Raw genomic sequence first — 18,136 nt, 5'->3', positions numbered from 1 at the left:
ATAGACTCAGCAGATTTTTCACATGAAGACATGGTCCATTGGCTGATGTGCTACCTCCAGTTGAAACCAGTGAACTAGAGAAAAAAGTAAAACCTTCTCCAGAAAGCAGCTATCTGCATAGCCACATGAGGCATGGAGACTGAAATTTCTCCCTGATGTTCAAATCTGTAAACATGAGCTGTGAAACAGGAGATTTGATTTTCTTTGTTATCTTAAATTGCAAGATAAGAGTGGACCAGAGCCATCACTTGCCTACATGAATGCAATTCTTACTTTCCTACGCCAACCATAAATATGGCTATCAGTAATTAGCTTTTACCAATATTCTTAATTAATTGAGCTACTTTCAGTCCCGGCATCAGCTTCTCCTTCTGCATAGTCAGTTTCTCCTATGCAGCTCATCAGCATATGGTACAGTTCTTTGCATTGTTACTCTATTGCCAATGGCAGGTGGAGATGTGTTTCGTCTTCCTTGCAAGCTGATTGCACAGCTGATGTTGGCAATAGATGTTTTCTCTCACCAGGCCAAACTTCCTCTGTTGGAAGTTGGGGAAAACTTGATGTAAGTGAAGAGCATCCCTTTCCAATCCACTTACAGGGTACAGTGAATATAGGGAACCAAGCTTGGAAGCCTTAATAGTAGCAGGAATTCATGGCTTGAGACCCAAATGGCAGGAATATTCAGCTTTAAAAACATTTACTGATGACTGCTATGTCAGGGACTGAGGAATGTTTGCTAGCTGTACTCTGGTGAGAGAGAAGGGCCCAAATCAGTCACACCAACATATCCCTGCAGTCTGACCACACTCTCTTGTCTCATTTTGTTTCCACAGGTGTTACCACAGTCCTCACCATGACCACCCTCAGCATCAGCGCCAGAAACTCCTTACCAAAAGTGGCGTATGCGACGGCCATGGACTGGTTCATAGCCGTCTGTTACGCCTTTGTGTTTTCTGCGCTGATCGAATTTGCTACAGTCAACTACTTCACCAAACGCAGCTGGGCTTGGGATGGCAAAAAGGTACTAGAGGCCCAGGAGATGAAGGTGAGCCTAGCAGGCAAGGCCAGAGAGCCAGTGAGGGATAGGACAAAGAACCACCACACAAGAGAGCTGCATTGGGACCAGGAGTGGGTAACATACAGCCCGCCATACTCCAGTAGGCTGGATGCTATTCACTGGGGTCATCAATCCAGGTCTTGACTGGAGTGGTTCTTGGGGCTGGGAGGTGAAAGGGCTTGTGCAACTTTTTCTGTATTGCATGTGGGGAATGAAACCCTATGGTGTTCAAGTTCTGATGGATTTCTCCATCTGTCCCTGTGTATGTCTGTCTGCATGTATGTGTAGCCTTCTGTCTCTAGCATGGTCTGTTGGTGGTTGTGTCTGTTTGTCTATCTTGCTCTGTGGTTTTCTCTGTCACTTCTTTTGCTCACTGTCTGCTGTGTGAGATCTTAAACTTGCTCGTCCATGTTGCTTTTAGGGGTGTGTGAAATGGGCCATATTCGATTCGGATTCAGCCTGAATTGGGGACAGTGATTCGATTTGTTGATTCAGATCATTGTCCCAGATTCAATTCAGCCAAATCTGAATCTGAAGATTCGATACTGATTTGGAGAATCAGCAATTCGTCCATAGACACAGCTTTAAATGTTTTTTCTATATATCTTGAGGTACCAGACATGGCTCGTGATGGTGGGGTTGATGGCGCATCACACAGGAGCATAGGGGATCCCCTGCGTGCTCGATGGCAAACCCAGAAGTAGACCAGAAGTACTTTTGGTCCACTGGGGAGTGCGTGGGGGGGCCCCCGTGCCCTTCCAGCTTGGTGATTGGCCATGGGGGGAACCTGGGTGCCTCCCCCCACCCCGACCCAGGAGGCACCAGTCACTGAGTCGGGGAGGCACGGGGGCACCCCCACCGCATGCTCCCCAGCAGACCCAGAAGTGGCCCAGAAGTGCTTCTGGGCCACTTCTGGGTCTGTTACTGAGCACGCTTGGGAGCCTCCTGCACTCCTGTGGGACACTCCATCCACCCCAGCATCTCAGCCTTCATGAGCCACCTGGTACATAGAAAAAACATTTAAAGCTTTGTCTATATTTGAATCATTGAACCTTTCCGAATTGATTCAGAGGGTTCTGATTTGATTTGAAGAGATTAAAGGGTCTCCTGATTTGATTCAGATTTTGAGATTCAGCCACTGAATTGGGCCAAATCTCAGCCAAATTGCTTTCCTGCTATTTCAGCACAAAGTCCAAAGCTGTGTAGGCTTGTGACCTCCCTAAAAAAGTGTCCACCAACATTGCTCTCGTTGCTTCCTTGCTGCAGATGGCAGCAAGTGCTCTATGCTTTATCTCCCAGCTATGGAACAGGTGTGACAAAGGGGACGTGATCTTAATGTGTACTCCATGTTACCCTCAGCTGTCATCGGCTGTTGTTTTGCAGGCTGAGGGAAAGTGAGTGGAAGTAGCAATTGGCAAAAAATGAGTGCCTGGTGCCACCCACATTCTCCCTTCTGGCTTCATATCAGCTTTTCTGACAGCTTCCTGCATGGCAAACATTGCTAGCCTTGGTTTGCACCCTTCATTGTTCTAATCTGAGCTGCTCAGAGAAATCGCTTACTGTAGCATGCTGCTTTCTTGTTTGTATTTATTGAATCAATTTCAAAATCAGCTTTGTCCTTGTTCTTGGGGATGAAGCACCTTTTTATTTGCATTTTAATATGCTGCTCAGAACTGTTAAGGGACCATGTGCAAATATCTGGCATTGTTACAGCACAATTTGGAAGGACAGCATTTAATGAATCTCCCTGATGGTGACAGAGCCACAGCATTTAACACAGGGTCAAAGGCTGAGAGTGGGTACAGTGTAAAGAACAGGGCCTGTTATCATCCATGCTATACTAATCACAATTTACTGCTTCTAATGTCTCTGCCCTATCTATTCAGATTCTTCTGTAATGGTATAGATTAGGTCTGTGCTCAGAAATGGCCATGAAGAATGGTTCTGCAGAGCCAACTGACACCTCAATTCACTTGGACATAACAAGACAAAATTTGGCCTCTAGAGCAGTGATTCTCAACCAAGGTACAACAGCACCCTGGAGTGCCTTGAGATACATTGTTCAAGGCACTGTTAATGAGCAAACATGATTCACTAGATAAACCCAGAGATTTCAAATAGGAATCTATTGTGTTAAAAACATTCTGACTTCTTGTGGTCTTTGCAACAGTAGAATTACTCTATTATTTTTCTGTAGTCAAAAAACGAGTGAAAACTAGGAGCTGGTATTTTATGGAGGAGGGGCATCAAGTCTCTCATGGGTTCCTTGAGTTTATTGAGGGGTGCCTCAAGTCTAAAAAGGTTGAGAACCACTGGTCAAGACATTATAGGCTAATCTAACTGACATCAGCTGGAGTCTGGTCAGGCCTTAAATCCCTTGGGTTATATATACTGACAAGCAAAACAGCCTAGATAAAATAAAAACCAGTTCAGTCAAGTCCTTCACTTCTCTCCACTTCAAAACAAGCTCTATCGAAGGAATACCGGAGGTTCAAAAAACTCAGTTAACTTAAAAAAAAAGTCTAAATCTTTAGTGTCCCAACCCTATTAAAACTGAAGATGCACAAATGGCATGAAGACACCATGAAGAAAACTTGTTCTTGCAGGTGTATAATGGGAATCTGGCGATGTCTTCTCTGTCACAAAGGAAGCACTTCCTGTGAGATTTGCATCTTAAATGTGTGGACCTAAGGGGGTCAGATTAGTCTCCAAATTCCTTCTAGGATTTGCCAGCTGCATCCTTGTGCCCTTAAAGGTGTATCCATGTCTAGTCTTAATGTAGACTAAGAAAGTTGACTGGATTCCTATCTCTCTGATGGGCACTTTATATTCACTTGCCCCCAAGTCTTACAGCCTCCATTTTAAGAAAGATCCTAGAAAAGCAACTGGCTTGGGGGACTTAGAAACGAGGTACATTACCTGATGTAGTCTTCATTTTTATGCCACTGATCTGCTTCCAGGTAGAGTACTTGGAGCAAATGAAAGGTTGTCCACTGACTCAGTTTCAGTCCTTAATTAGCCCTTCTTGAAACAATTGAGGAAGAAGGTGGTAGAAGCTATTAAAACCTAATCCAAGAATACATATTGGCAATTTATAAAGTACTTGACCAAGAAGTAGAACTATGACTCCAAACTGGGACTTCATCTCTGGACAGCTGTCTTCATGACTGAAGTTCTACTATTTCTGCTACGGTAATGACTGCTTTGTAGTCACTGGGGGCACTTGTACATGTGATGATGTTACTATGTACACATGATGAAAATTTCCCTATGTGGCTTAATGGTGTCACACTACATGTACATGAGTTTTGGGGGTTTTAAATGAGTTTATATCATCACAAACTAAACCACGTGCTGATGTAGTTCAATTTGCAATGTTGCAACTTGGAACATTGCAGCCATTAATCTGTCAGCTTGCCCCCTGGGCACAGGAGAGGGAGGCAGTTTCTGCCAAAAAAAGGATCAGGGCCCTCGCCACTTCTGCCTTCAGCAGGCACCTGTGGCTGCCAGGACACCTAAGGCCACCCAGGAATGGGCTGGCATGTCCCTAGGGCAGCATGAGGAGGTGCCCAGAGAAGGTAGCAGAGACAGTCTGTGGGGTGCTAGAAGCCTGAACAGGCTCAAGAAGAATTGGATTGGGCACCTCTGAGCTGAAGCAGCACCCAACCCACTAGCAGTCCACCCAGCCAGCCCCGAGGCACTCTGCCACCATAGAGGGAAAGATCAGGGCCCCCCACAGGTCAGGGGCTACACAGCCCACCAGCAGTTCATCCTCCAGCTGCAGAAGAAGCAAGAGACTTCACCAAAAAATTTTAAAAAGGATCGGGCCCCTCACCACTTCTGCCTTTAGCAGGCACCTGCAGCTGCCAGGACAATTACTTATATACAGTGATGGAAAAATAAAACCCACCATTTCAATTAAAAACTCACTGTTTCAATTTAGGGGGCATAGAATGCAACCCTGAAGGACTAAACCCCTGTCACATGTACAAGTGCCCTACTACTATAGTGCATGACTTTCTGTACTGATGAGAGAGGCTAGATTGGTAGCCCTGAATTTTGAAGTTCTCTTTAGGTACAGCATGGGTATGTTCTGAACTAGGCTGTCCCTATCCCTAGGGTAGAACTACTACCGAGAGTCCAAGAGCAAGCAGGAGAATCACCTCCAGCACCGGAAATTTGTTTGAGAGCAGAGAGACAGTATTTTTTTTAAAAGAAAAAAAAAACTCTAGTAAAATTTTTGAAGGCAGCAACAGAGAGAAGAAAGAAGCTAAGGTTATGAAAAAAATAGTTTTGGAGACAACCTTTAAAAGCTTGCAACTAGACCTGACTTGACTAGAAGAGTCTTAGCACTGGAGAACATGTGGCTTTCATCTAAGAGGAGTCTCTTCATTAGATTCTAAAGATGCCTGTTTGGGGATCCTGCTGCTGGAGTCTGAACATGCCGTGTTTGAGACAGTACTCACAATGAGAACATGGAGGCTATCTTAGCATCAACTCTGACTACACTGAAATCCCAAGGAACTAGCTGCAATGGGGTTGTCAACCCTAGATATTATACGGGCCACCATCAAGGTGATTTTTGCACCTGAATCCAGAGAAACCACCCACAGTCATGCCTTTTCTGCTGGAATCTGGAAAAGCCACCAAACCTATGAGAATAAAATCTGTCCATTACTGTCCTGTGAAAGACCAATGCCCTTCCCTCAGAACGGGGTGTTCTCCTTCAAGCTCCCAACTGAAGCTTGTCTGTTCTTTTAGTGGCACAGTTTTTCATATATATAAGCAAGAGTCGGTGCTTGCTTCTACCTTTTGCTTGCACAGTAGTCTCCAAAATTTCTGGAAAATAATACACAACTAAGATAGCTGCATCCACACATGTGGAAACATAATACTGTCCATTCCCTTTGGCAGATGGAGAAGCTCATTTTCTTATTCTCTCACCTATTTCCTCCAGGGAAACATCACCAAAGAACCTTTCCTCCAAATACATGAAATCTTTCAACTGATGGCTTGGTTCTTTCTCACTTTATCACATTAGCACAAACTATGCACTGTGTGAATAAGATGGTGACTAGCACAGGATTTGCTTATCTCATCATTGACTGTAAATTCGGGCAAAAGCTAGATACATTTATTTCTTTTCCTTGCCAGTAGAGAGCTGCATTGAGACAAAACCCCCAGATCACTACCAATGAACTGGAAAAATCTTCTCTGGAAATTCATACTTTGCAGACTCCAGGTGATGCTGCTTCCTAAGGGTAAACAAGATCTTGATGAGCAACTTCAGGTCTATCAAGTTGTTCTTTTTGCGCCAAACCTCCATTTTCTTGCACCCTTCATATGTATTTCTGACTACTGGCTCCTCTTAACCCTGAAATTAACTGAACTTCAAAGCTTCATTGGCTGTCACTGCTGATAGTGTTCACTGACCTTAAAGTCACCTAAAGCTCATAACTGCTGACCACCTAAAATGTAACCCTCTAAGCTTGACTTCCTGGCAACTCTCCACTCTCACCCTGGAAGTTCTTTTCAACTTCTGGGCGTGAAGTGAATCCAAGTACTCCTTGCCTCTTTGTCCACACCTTCCTGCAATTTGTTTAGAACTTAGCCTCAATCCAAAGGCCTAGAGCACAGGAAGTCTTCCAGCAGTAATTTCACAATTCTCTGTTCCTGCCTTCAGGTCCATCTGCTCCCTGTTTCTTCTCTCTAATGTTTGTCTGTAGAGAAAAGCCTAGTAAGAGAGACAAGTAATCCACAAACCAGTTCACAAAAGGGCTTTATAAGGGGATCTGGGATATATCTTAGTGTTGTGCTCCAGAAATAAGCTTTACTGTGCTCTGTGAGGTGTGATACGGCTGGGTAAGGACAACTCACATGGCTTGGGCTGGTTGAGGACAACCTCAAGGCTGACCTTCAGTCCCAGTATAGCCATGCACCCTAATAAGTATTGGGTGTGTCTACAAGTGCGCTTTAATGCGCAGTAGTCTATCCTACTGAGCATTAAAGCATCACATCAAAAACAGTGATAATACGCTAGTGCACATTAGAATTAATCTAATGCACGTTAAGTCTCACTAAAAAGGCATTCACTTTTTCTATTACGCATTAGGGAAACCTAATGTGTCTTTATGTAGTACCTCAGAGGTATTAAATTTAATGCAAAAGCACACTAATAAACATATAGACACACCCATTGTGTATCATATTGTGGATCTACTCCTCGCTTCTGCTTCCTCCACTATCTATGGTTTGGTGGGTCTTGCTGTTGTCTTCACCTACTGTGAGGTCTTGATTCTTCAAGCCACAGAATACTAAGTTGCAGCATTCTATGCAAGCTGTAGTGGAGATCATAAGTGAAGAAAAACAAGCTTTCTGCATTGAAGGACAGTGAGCTGGGGGCCACCCTTGCATGCCTGCTCCCTTACAGCCATTCATGGAAAGAAGGAAAGGAAAGACAAGTTGAAGAATGAGCATATCTGAGGCCAAATGGCCTTAAGCATGGTCTTCATCATATTGACAAAATGCTGAGGTACATATGGCTCTCTTTGGTTTTATTTGGGTATGCAGACAGGAATAACTCTGGTCATTCAGTGTCAATATCAATCCAAGGCTGCATTGCTCTGTGCTGCAAGTCCTGTGTAGTACTTGCTCTGGGTGCCTGTGTATACAACTTTTTGAAAAATACACACTGTATAAGACTGAGGCTAAAACATGCGTGATCCGTATAATTGAGAGCTCAGCAGCAGCCACCACTGCTCTAGAAATCCCTACCCCCTGCAGTCAACTCCTTAAACCAGCTCTGGGTCCACTACATAGCTGATGCACTTGCATCCATTATGCTCTACAAAGTCTAAGACTGAAAATCTCCTGGAAATGTTTCAGGTAGAGGAATCAAACCACTGACATTCCACATGACAAACTTATTTATAATAGTAAATGACAGATATTTTGCATTTTTCTAGCACAGATGAAGATTCAAAAGTGCTTAAAAATATTAGTGAACTAATCTTCGGTCCCTTTAAACTAGGTGATTAGCAAAATCTCCCTTTTGCAGATTGGAAATTGAAGCACAGAGAAGGTAAGTGATCACAGAACATCAGGACCAGAAGCATTTATAGAACTTATAAATCCTGAATTTGGGACTTGATAGAAGACTGAATTCTATAGATAGCTCTGGTTTCAGCAAAAATACTGTTGCCAACTAGCATGTTGTGGTGGAGCACCAGTGGGGTGCTTGCCACTTAGGGAAGTTGCAAGCTCTGGGTGAGGTTTTTGGCTCAGCAGCAGGGAAAACACGCCCCCCAGGAACCATTTTAAGGGGGAACGTGTGTCAGAGCACTCACGGTGCTCTGCCACTTTAAGAATTGAGCCAGGCAGCAGGCAGGTGCAGCCCTGTCTTGAGGAGTGTCCATCTTAAGACTCAGGCCAGCAGGGCGGGGGGCAGCAGTTTGCTGCCAGACACTATAGAAGCAACATCTTGTGAATTCATAGATTCATAGATTCATAGATGTTAGGGTCGGAAGGGACCTCAATAGATCATCGAGTCCGACCCCCTGCATAGGCAGGAAAGAGCGCTGGGTCTAGATGACCCCAGCTAGATGCCTATCTAACCTCCTCTTGAAGACCCCCAGGGTAGGGGGGACGGACTGGAACGGGCTCCCTTGGGAGCCCGTTCCAGACCTTGGCCACTCTAACTGTGAAGAAGTTCTTCCTAATGTCCAGTCTAAATCTGCTCTCTGCTAGCTTGTGGCCATTATTTCTTGTAACTCCCGGGGGCGCCTTGGTGAATAAAGCCTCACCAATTCCCTTCTGTGCCCCCATGATGAACTTATAGGCAGCCACAAGGTCGCCTCTCAACCTTCTCTTGCAGAGGCTGAATAGATCCAGTTTCTCTAGTCTCTCCTTGTAAGGCTTGGTCTGTAGGCCCTTAACCATACGAGTGGCTATTTGTCATGCATCTGCTGATGCACGATAAAGTGCCGTTGGCTTTTCTGATGGCTTCGTCACGCTGCCGACTCATGTTCATCTTGGAGTCCACTAGGACTCCAAGGTCCCTTTCCACTTCCGTGCCACCCAGCAGGTCATTCCCTAGGCTGTAGGTGTGCCAGACATTTTTCCTCCCTAGGTGCAGCACTTTGCATTTCTCCTTGTTGAACTGCATTCTGTTGTTTTCTGCCCACTTGTCCAACCTGTCCAGGTCTGCTTGCAGCTGTTCCCTGCCCTCCAGCATGTCCACTTCTCCCCATAGCTTTGTGTCATCTGCAAACTTGGACAGAGTACATTTCACTCCCTCGTCCAAGTCACTGATGAAGACATTAAAGAGTATTGGTCCAAGGACCGAGCCCTGCGGGACCCCACTCCCCACATCCTTCCAGGTCGAAACCGACCCATCCACCACGACTCTCTGGGTGCGACCCTCTAGTGAAGGAGCTGTTGAGCTGAGAACAATTAGGAGGTAAGGGCAGGAGCTTATGGGGATGGCTTGGAGGCTCCTGGTCCTGGGCATGACCTAAAACTGCACCCTGCTGGGATAGGGAGGCCTGGTGGTTCTGCCTGTGGTGAGGCAGGGACACTTAAATACCAGGTTCGAGGACCATCCCAGTGAAAGTTGGGTTGGGGCACCTAAACCCTTGCCCCCACCACCTGGTGGGTTACATGATAACAATGGAGGGAGTAGTGGGGCCAGGGACATCCATGTGGGACACCTGAGCCCATTGGGGTGCAAGACCCTGAAGGGGAGTAGCGCAGTCCAGGTAAGTTTTGAGAAGTGCCTGAGCATGAAGGGGTGGAAGATGCCATGAGTGGAGCAGTTGAGGCCCTTAAAGAGGGGGCAAGCAGTTGACACCCTGCGGAGAGGGTGTGAGTTATGGGCTAGGCACACCGATGAGCGACACCTGAGTCTGCGGGGCTGTTTAACCCCAAAGTACAGGGTGGAGCAAAGAGTGGCAGTTGTGAAGCCTCAGGAGTGAGGGGCATGAATTGGGGCCCAAAGGCAGGGGCTCAAGTGGAGTCCCTACTAGGAAAGGGGGAGGGTGGGGCTGAGTTAGGCCAAGGTAAGCCTTTTGGTGCCTAAGGCCGCAGGTGGGCCAGAGGCCGAGGGGAGGGTGACAGAGGAGGAGCCAGGAGGAGAACGGGGTGAGCCATCAGCCCCTTCATGGAGAGCAGCTGGGAGAGCTGCCCGTCTATGAAATCAGGTGCAGAGTCGGCACAGCATTTAGTGAACCATCCAGTGCTTGCTCAATTGAGGGTAGCGGGAGATGCCCAAAAGGCTGCGTGCTTGCTGGCTGGGGAGTGAAGAGTAGCAAGCCTGAGGACCCTCTAGGTGAGGGGAGGGTGAATACGGTCCCCCGGGAGAGAAGGGGCAGTACAAGTGAGGCCTAGGAAGGGCAGGATGAAAGAGACCGGATGAGAGCCGGTGGAGAGAGAGAGGCCTCTGTGAGAGAGAGATGGTACGAGTGTGGCCCTAGCAGGGCAGAGTGGAAGAGACTCAATGCTGTGATGAGTTGGACCTGGCCTCAGGCTGGAGCTTAGCATGGCTGTGAGCAACATCTGTGAGGCTTGGGATGTAGTACAGGGTTGGTTGGAGCTGCATACATAGGTCCAGGAGAACAGGGCATTCAATGGGCAGCTTCATGCCTAATTAAGATCATAATTACTTAACAGCAAGGTGTATCAGGTGAGAGAGGCAGGCAGTATGCCCAAGGGCAGTGGGAGACCAGCACTGTGGCTGGCTGGTGAGCTCCCACGTTTGCCACGGATGTGTATAGACTAATCTCATTTGAGGATCACAGTGTGATGAAAGCCAGCTTTCATTATATTTCACCTGACAGGAATGCAGTAAGTAAAGTCGGTTTTGTGTCACTTTATGGACGATGACAGCACATCTTTGCCCAACACAAATTGTCATATTTAAGACACCTGTGTTGTTTTCCTCTTGTTTTGTTTTTCCAGTTTTCCATTCTGTTTCACTAGCAAACAGAATCCCTCACAAATGCACATCCTAGGAGGGCAGAAGACTAGTTTGTATCTGATTTCAACAAGAAATCTTGTACGAGTCATCTGCTCTGGAAAATACAACCCAGTAAACCTAAGGCCCAAGAACTTATTCCTCCACCTTGGGAGCATGGTTTCTTGAGCTTCTGTGCCTCAGAACTCTTTGAAAGGTATGCAGAGCCTTGGAGCTCTAAGCATGCAAAACAATCTCAAGCAGTGAAAATTAATGGCTAGTAGAGAATAAACATTTCTGCACCTGCCTTCCTTAGGGCTTGGAAGTCTGATCCAAAGTTTGTTGAAGACCACCGAAAGGACTCATTGGCTTCAGTGGACTTTGAATCAGGCCCTCAGTCATCAGATACAACTTCTTTATCGTAGTAAATGCCAGGATTCATTTTTACCAGTATAGCCTCCTGTTTTTTTACATGCTTAAACCAGGCTAGATAGATTTGTTGTTCAAATCCTTGTATGGAGACTATCTGCTTTAAGAAGTGTCATGTTAGTTCTGGTCAGTTCATTCATCTCCAGTGAATTGCATGGCTGATTAACAATAATGTAATCCACAGGAGATTCTCAGTTAAATTTTTCAAACAGCAGCTGACCACTCTTTAATTCCATTAGTTTTTAGTTATAACTTATTACCATACCCATAGGATGTAATTAAGTGGTCAAGCGTATTTAAACAGTGACATATTTTCAAACCTTTATCAACCTCTTGATAGTTTAAAAATATTCACAACATTCACCTTCTTTGAAGGATGTACAACTAAGCATGGCTCTTCTAGTCAAATTTAATTAATCATTAATCAAAGGTTCAGTTAACCATAAAAAATAATAGTCTTTACAACCATGTCAGTGCACATGGCCTTATCATTAGCCTAATCCATCTTTAAACTCTTTTCCACTAGCTGTTTAATTTTTATAACTACAGGAGTCAGTCATTGTCTGCAGTTATAGCAATAAGATTGCTGGAAAATGTTTAATGCTCAATTGTTGCATGTAGCATCCCACTGAAAATGCATTGTGAGCCATCTTATTTTTCTGCAATAATTGACCAAGGATGAAAATCGCCTCTGATGTTGAGGAGTACACTCTTCCATTAAGCACCACTGCTAGATAGGGGAATTCCCCTTGTCGCAGCTGCTACAGTAGGAAGCCCTACATAGTTTTGCATACAGAGGAAGTTTGCATGTGGATCATGCCTCACCTTCTTTCCAGGGGGTTACAGCTACAATCATTGCAATTGACAGGATGAATAGCAGCTACCCCGAGGACGTGTTCTCCAGGTTGCCCATCAGTTGGGAAATGTATTTATTCCCCGCAGCCTCTGCTAAGTGACCTTCATGAAGTGTAGCTACTGGGGTTTCCTGTGAGAGAGGCAAATATCACAACAGCAACATCTTCCCTCGGTAGGAGAGGGGTGTTGGCATGTTAAGGTATGTGTAGAAGAAACAAGCAGGGAATAGCTAGTTGTAGGGACAAAAACATTGTTGGGAGTACAGTCACCAAATCAGGAACACTATGATTGAGGGGTCCATAATATTTGTTGTTGACCCATACAGGTTTTCTGAAGGTTGCCATATCATCCTGGAGGAATCCATAGATCTATTCAGGTTTCACCAAATTTAAAACAAATTAATATTTGTCTGAAAAGCCATGTCAGAAAGTGTAGTGAAACTGATAGGTCTTCATCCTTTCAACAACAAAAAAAAGCTGCCTTCATCGTATCATTGAGTAAGAACTATGCCATGTGACTTGGATGACCAACCTTGAGCTATGCTGGGTGAAAACTAAAAGTGAATGGAATGAAAATATTGTCTAATTTATGATGGTTAATATGGACAAACAACACCCCTCCCCAACCAGAGGAAAATGCTGGTTACTTCCAAAAGCAATTCTGGAACTGAAAAGAGGCCAAGCACTATACCAAGTGCTATGTTCAAGGGACCTCTGACACAGCCCTGTCACTGAGTACTTTAAATACCAGTCACCTGGGGAAACATGGGTGACACCATGTTTATACATCTGTTTACAGCTTTGATGGCATCAGCATACAGATGATTATATAGACATAAAATGTGTGCGCCACGGGAAAATCAAATCTGTCCCTGATGCATTTCCACTGAAGTCAGTGGAGGACATTGGGAATGAATTGATTAATTTGTCCCTCTGATTCCCCTCCCCTCCCCCGCCAATCTCATAGTTTTCAGCATTACCTAAAGATTCTAACTGCTACCAGTTCACCTAACTGGAGTTTGGGCACAGAGTCCTACAGGGTGTACCATAAGTACTGGGGCAGCAGGCAGCCAGCATTCCTGGCTGGGGTTTCACTTTGCAGGTTGTTACTCCAGCACTGATGAACCATGCAGTTTAAAATTCTTTCTGGTTCTGCAGACTTTCATGCTAGGGGCAACTGAGGCAGAAGCAATTAGAATGACTTGACCCTAAGCCGTTCAGTGAGTCATTGTCTCTGCTCTTGTTCTTGCCCACAGACTGTTGTTTGATCTGTTTCAACCATAGCCAGAGAATTTTCAGCAGGGCTTCCAATGGCTTAATTTTATCCTAAGTGTATCTAAGAGATGCTTTCTACCAGTGTAGTCTTGTATACCATCAAACAAATGTAGTCTTGTATACCTTCTAGCCTTTTACACACTCCTGTCTTGTATCTACTGCTCACTTTGTGGCTATATTTTTGGGATCCCAACTTGAATCATTGCCATGTATACACCTCAGACTCCTAGGAGGTGTCATATGACATTTGCAGTGATCATACCATGTAAAGTATAGATGATTTGTGGAATGTCTACTTCCTGAATAGAAATGAAGTCATCCTCCTAAACTTTCCATGCTATGAATTCGGTCAAATTGAAATAGAGCCCAGATTACCATTAGTGGGTCTGGCCTCACTTCATAATATGCTTATCCTGAGCTCTAAAATGGAGGCTACTTCATGTTTTGTCTTCATAGTCCAAATCCCACTACACCCTCCTTTTCCATCCCTGACAGACCTTTCTGAGTCTGCCATCATCCAGCATAAGTGGCCTCTACCCTGCATCACCAATTCTTGCAGCATAACCAACCCACAGTCAGTTACATAGTATAGAAAGTCTCCTTCCATTTGGCTCACTGATGGCAGGTTGGTTGTCATATGAGCCCTATGTATTGTATAGCAGGGGTACATATATTAATCTTCATAGAATCATAGTTGGAAAGGAACTCAGGAGGTTATCAAGTCCAACCCCCTGTGTGACAAAGGTACCTTCCAGGCCTGGTATTAGTATGGCCCTGGCCCTGGCCCTGTCTCTGGGCAAACTGCCTACCTTGCTCTCCTGCCATGCCTTGTTGATAAATGATTATTAAGCCCGGGACAGGCTTTTGGGCCCATCCCATGACCCTCACCCAAATGGGACTGAGTGACTGCTCAACTATGGGCCTACTTCACTCCTGGCCCCTCTCTTGGGCCACAACTCCACCTCTTACATTAGGGCCTGGGGTCTTCCACCCCTTAGGACTCAGCTGCTTCTCCCCAAGCTTTAACTGGACCACAACTCTGCCCTGCAACTCTCAGAACCTGGGGTCTTACACCCCCTTGGGCAAGGTGCTCCTCTTTGAGCATGCCTGGCCCACTCCAGGGTCCAACACCCCATGCGACTCAAGCACTTCTCATAAGCTTACCTTCCCCCCCCATCTCTCCTAGTAACCCACCTAAAGGTGGGGGCAGGGATTTCATCACCCCAACCAACTTTACACCAGGGAGGTTGTCAGTCCTGGTATTTGAGTGTTCCTGCCCCACCACAGGCAGAAACACCAGGTCTCCTTATTCCAGCAAGGTGCAGTTTTAGGTCATGCCTAGGACCTATTAGGACTCCTCCTTCCCCATAGCCTCACCCTTACCTCTGAAATATTCCTGGAACAGGAACCCTACCAGGAAATGTTACTCCCCAGCTGCTGAACACAAACTGCTCTGCTTTTATAATAGAGCTCTCCCAAAATGGCCACTCTCATCAGCCACCTGGCAGCTCCCTGCTTCAGCCCTTAAGGGTGTTCTGTCACACCCTGCTCCAAGCGGGACCATCTCCAACTAACATATCATCCCAGCCAAGGCTTTGTCTAGCCAGGTCTTAAAAGCCTCCAAGGATGAATATTCCACAACCTCTGGATAGTCTGTTCCAGTGTTTTACTACCCTCCTGGTGAGAGAGTTTCTTCCTAATATCTAACCTAAATTTGCTGTAACTTGAGACCATTGCTCCTTGCTCCTATCTGGTCTAGCCCTATCATCCTTGATTTACATCTTCTAGTATCAACACTCTCTATCCATGAAGTGAAATTAAATCTTCCTTCAGTGATAGGAAATTGCCAGCTTCTTGAAAATTCATGGCTAGCCTGAGTGTTCCAAGTCTGTCCTGCATCCTGTGAATATAACCTATACGGCTCTTTAAAAGGCCCACTGCATGACATAATATTATGCAGCACAGCTGGTCCACAAGTCCGTGATATGGTATGTGATATTGCATTATGACACCATGGTGCAGTGTCATTGTATATTATCACCATCATACTGTGAAAGCACCAACATCATGCCATAAATCAAGATCTCAAGGTCATTTATTTTTGTTCCACCAGACACATTCAAACATAGTCACCCCTAGTCAGCACCACTGGCCCACCTTGCCATTTCATGGTCCAGGAAGTATGGCTAGATTTGTAGCCAAGCTCTTCTCCAGAAGTCTTAATTGAGTGAAACTGATTCTTCTACATCATACTTCCTGCAGCAATAAGTCTCAGTCAGGTCAGTTGAGTTGGAGAGAAAATTAATTCCACCTGTCCTTGGCCTGCTTGGCATATCTCTAGCTAGGGTGGCTCTTCCCCAGCTGAGAATTCCCCCATGTTGGGCAGCTGCCAACTAAGCATGTGCTTATGTGCTTGTTTGTGCCACTGGAATGATGCTAAAGGAATGCAGCTGGACTGAGAATTGGCCATTGACTTCAATTATTATTTAAATTGTAGTAATGTCTAATAGCCCCTGTCAATGATGAAGACCTCATGAGTATTATATGTTGTACTTCAATTATGTATCTCCTTGTAAATATCACTCACAGAAGATGAGGATTCTGTCCATCTTTACCTTCCACAATGCTATCTGCTTGGTATTTTTGGGTCACCTGCTTTCCTCCTGTGTACAGAGGTGTTAACTAGGAGAGCAAAGGTTCTCCTTACAGCTTAACATTGCCTAATGTACACTTTTCCCTTCCCTAGAAAAAGGAGCCAGTGGCACTGGTGAAGAAGACCAACAACACTTACAATATTGTGGGCACAACATACGCCCTCAACATCACCAAGGACCCCGGCCTGCCCACAATCTCCAAGAGCGCTGCTGCCACTGCTGCCGCCACCACCATGCCCCCCAAGGTGCCCTGCATGGAGGAGAAGCCTCCTGAAAGCAAGAAGACCTATAACAGTGTCAGCAAAGTGGACAAGATGTCCCGCATTGTCTTTCCTGTTCTCTTTGCCATTTTCAATTTGGTCTACTGGGCCACATACGTAAACCGGGAGTCAGCTATCAAGGGAATGATCCCCAAACAATAAAACCAGCCACACAAACCTTCCATCTGTGAGCACCATTCAGGCAGGAATTCTCTGGAGCTTTCTTCTCCATCTGAGTTGTTATTAATTTAATTATAATTTGAATGAGATCAATGTAATCAAAACTGTAGTATTTATTTAATCCGTTATTCATTCATTCATTTTAATTAATTTATGATGATGATCAAGACAAAAGGATCATAAAAAGTGTGCCTCTAACATTGTGAGTCTGATGTCCTCCCAAGCCACCCCTCACCCTGTCTCTCTCCCTTCATCCTCCCTGAAATGAAAGCCGCTTGCATACCATTTTCATTCTATGCTAAGCTCTGCTGAGGCCTGATGGTATATTTTTCCTGTGTCCTCCTGCCCTGTGATGGACTGCCACAGTGGGTCGGTCCCCTTTGCTTAGATGCTCCTAGCAACATGTGTTCAGGGATGTAATGGGCTTTGTAGATGTCCTGCCATTTGTATTGGTTTTCAGTGTTATTCCTTATGATGAGCTTTATTCATAGTGTATCAGCTGTCTTGGTTGGTGAGCTGTCCTGGATTCAGGGAGCTGCAGAGGCTGCATCCCTTAATTTTACTGTAGACAGGTGATTCTAGGGCAGTCATGCAACTTTAAGGATTAATGGGCTGGAGGAAGCCTCTGCTATAGTGGAACAGACGACAGTGCCATGTATATCCCTATAGGGCTGCCAACTCTCCATCTTGGCTGTACCATCTGCCTTACTTCCTCTTTCCACCTCCCCCAGTAGAAGTATCTTAAGAGCATCTCTTTCTAGTTGAATCCTCCTATGAAGGCACAATATCAAGCAGGAAATGCTTGTTTCTTCACTGTTCTGTCCTCTAGTAGGCCAGAATGTCATATTACAGGTTCAGGTTCTTTCCGTCAGACAGAGAAACACAGACCATCAACTGAAGTCCCTATTAAGTCAAGACACCAGAGCAGAACCAAGGTTGCCTAAACCTTGAAAGTTAGAAGCTAACGTGGCATATGTGTTCTGATGTGTGGCTTTAGTTGTTGGGGGTTTTTTTCTGTTTCTTCAGTCCCTTTTTCCTGCTCTCCATTGCCCTCCATTCTCCTCTCCCTACTCCCAACACATCTTACCTAGCAACCATGTCTCAAAATCTCACCCTTCTCTGCCTTCTCTTTCATTGCCTGAGGATGAACTTCAGCCAGGAAGGTGACAGCAGCTGGACTTTCAAGTTTTATAGAGCAACAATGATGTTACCTCAGGCTACAAAAGAATACATTTCTGTCTTGATTCAGGGAAGGGGCGATCCTGACTTGGGAGCAAGAGTGATAGAGAGTTGGCAGGGGGAAGAACAATAGGCCTTAAACTGAAGGGCTCTTGAGTACTCTGTGTCTGGTGAAATCCGTGGGAGTGAGGATACCCAATACCATGTCTGAAGCACTGAAACTGTAAAATCAGGCTCTTTGAAAAGGCACTTTTAATATTTAATATGTGAAGTTCTTGATTCTGTTATCACTAAAATCC

At 45.3% G+C, this 18,136-nt stretch overlaps 1 protein-coding gene across 1 annotated transcript in view; it reads left to right on the top strand.

Annotated features, from left to right (window-relative positions):
• LOC102381815 (gamma-aminobutyric acid receptor subunit alpha-3-like) overlaps positions 1-16,883 on the top strand; it is a 165,301-nt gene extending 148,418 nt beyond the window's left edge. The window contains exons 8-9 of the mRNA XM_006027532.2: positions 834-1,045; positions 16,311-16,883. Of these exons, the coding sequence (XP_006027594.1) occupies positions 834-1,045; positions 16,311-16,640 (542 nt within the window). The 3' untranslated portion in view covers positions 16,641-16,883. The remainder of the gene's footprint in view (positions 1-833; positions 1,046-16,310) is intronic.
• The last annotated feature ends 1,253 nt before the right edge of the window (positions 16,884-18,136 follow it).

This window comes from Alligator sinensis, unplaced genomic scaffold (genome assembly GCF_000455745.1).
Source record: "Alligator sinensis unplaced genomic scaffold, ASM45574v1 scaffold879_1, whole genome shotgun sequence".
Lineage (NCBI taxonomy): Eukaryota > Metazoa > Chordata > Crocodylia > Alligatoridae > Alligator > Alligator sinensis.
This window is presented reverse-complemented; position numbering and strand designations above follow the sequence as displayed.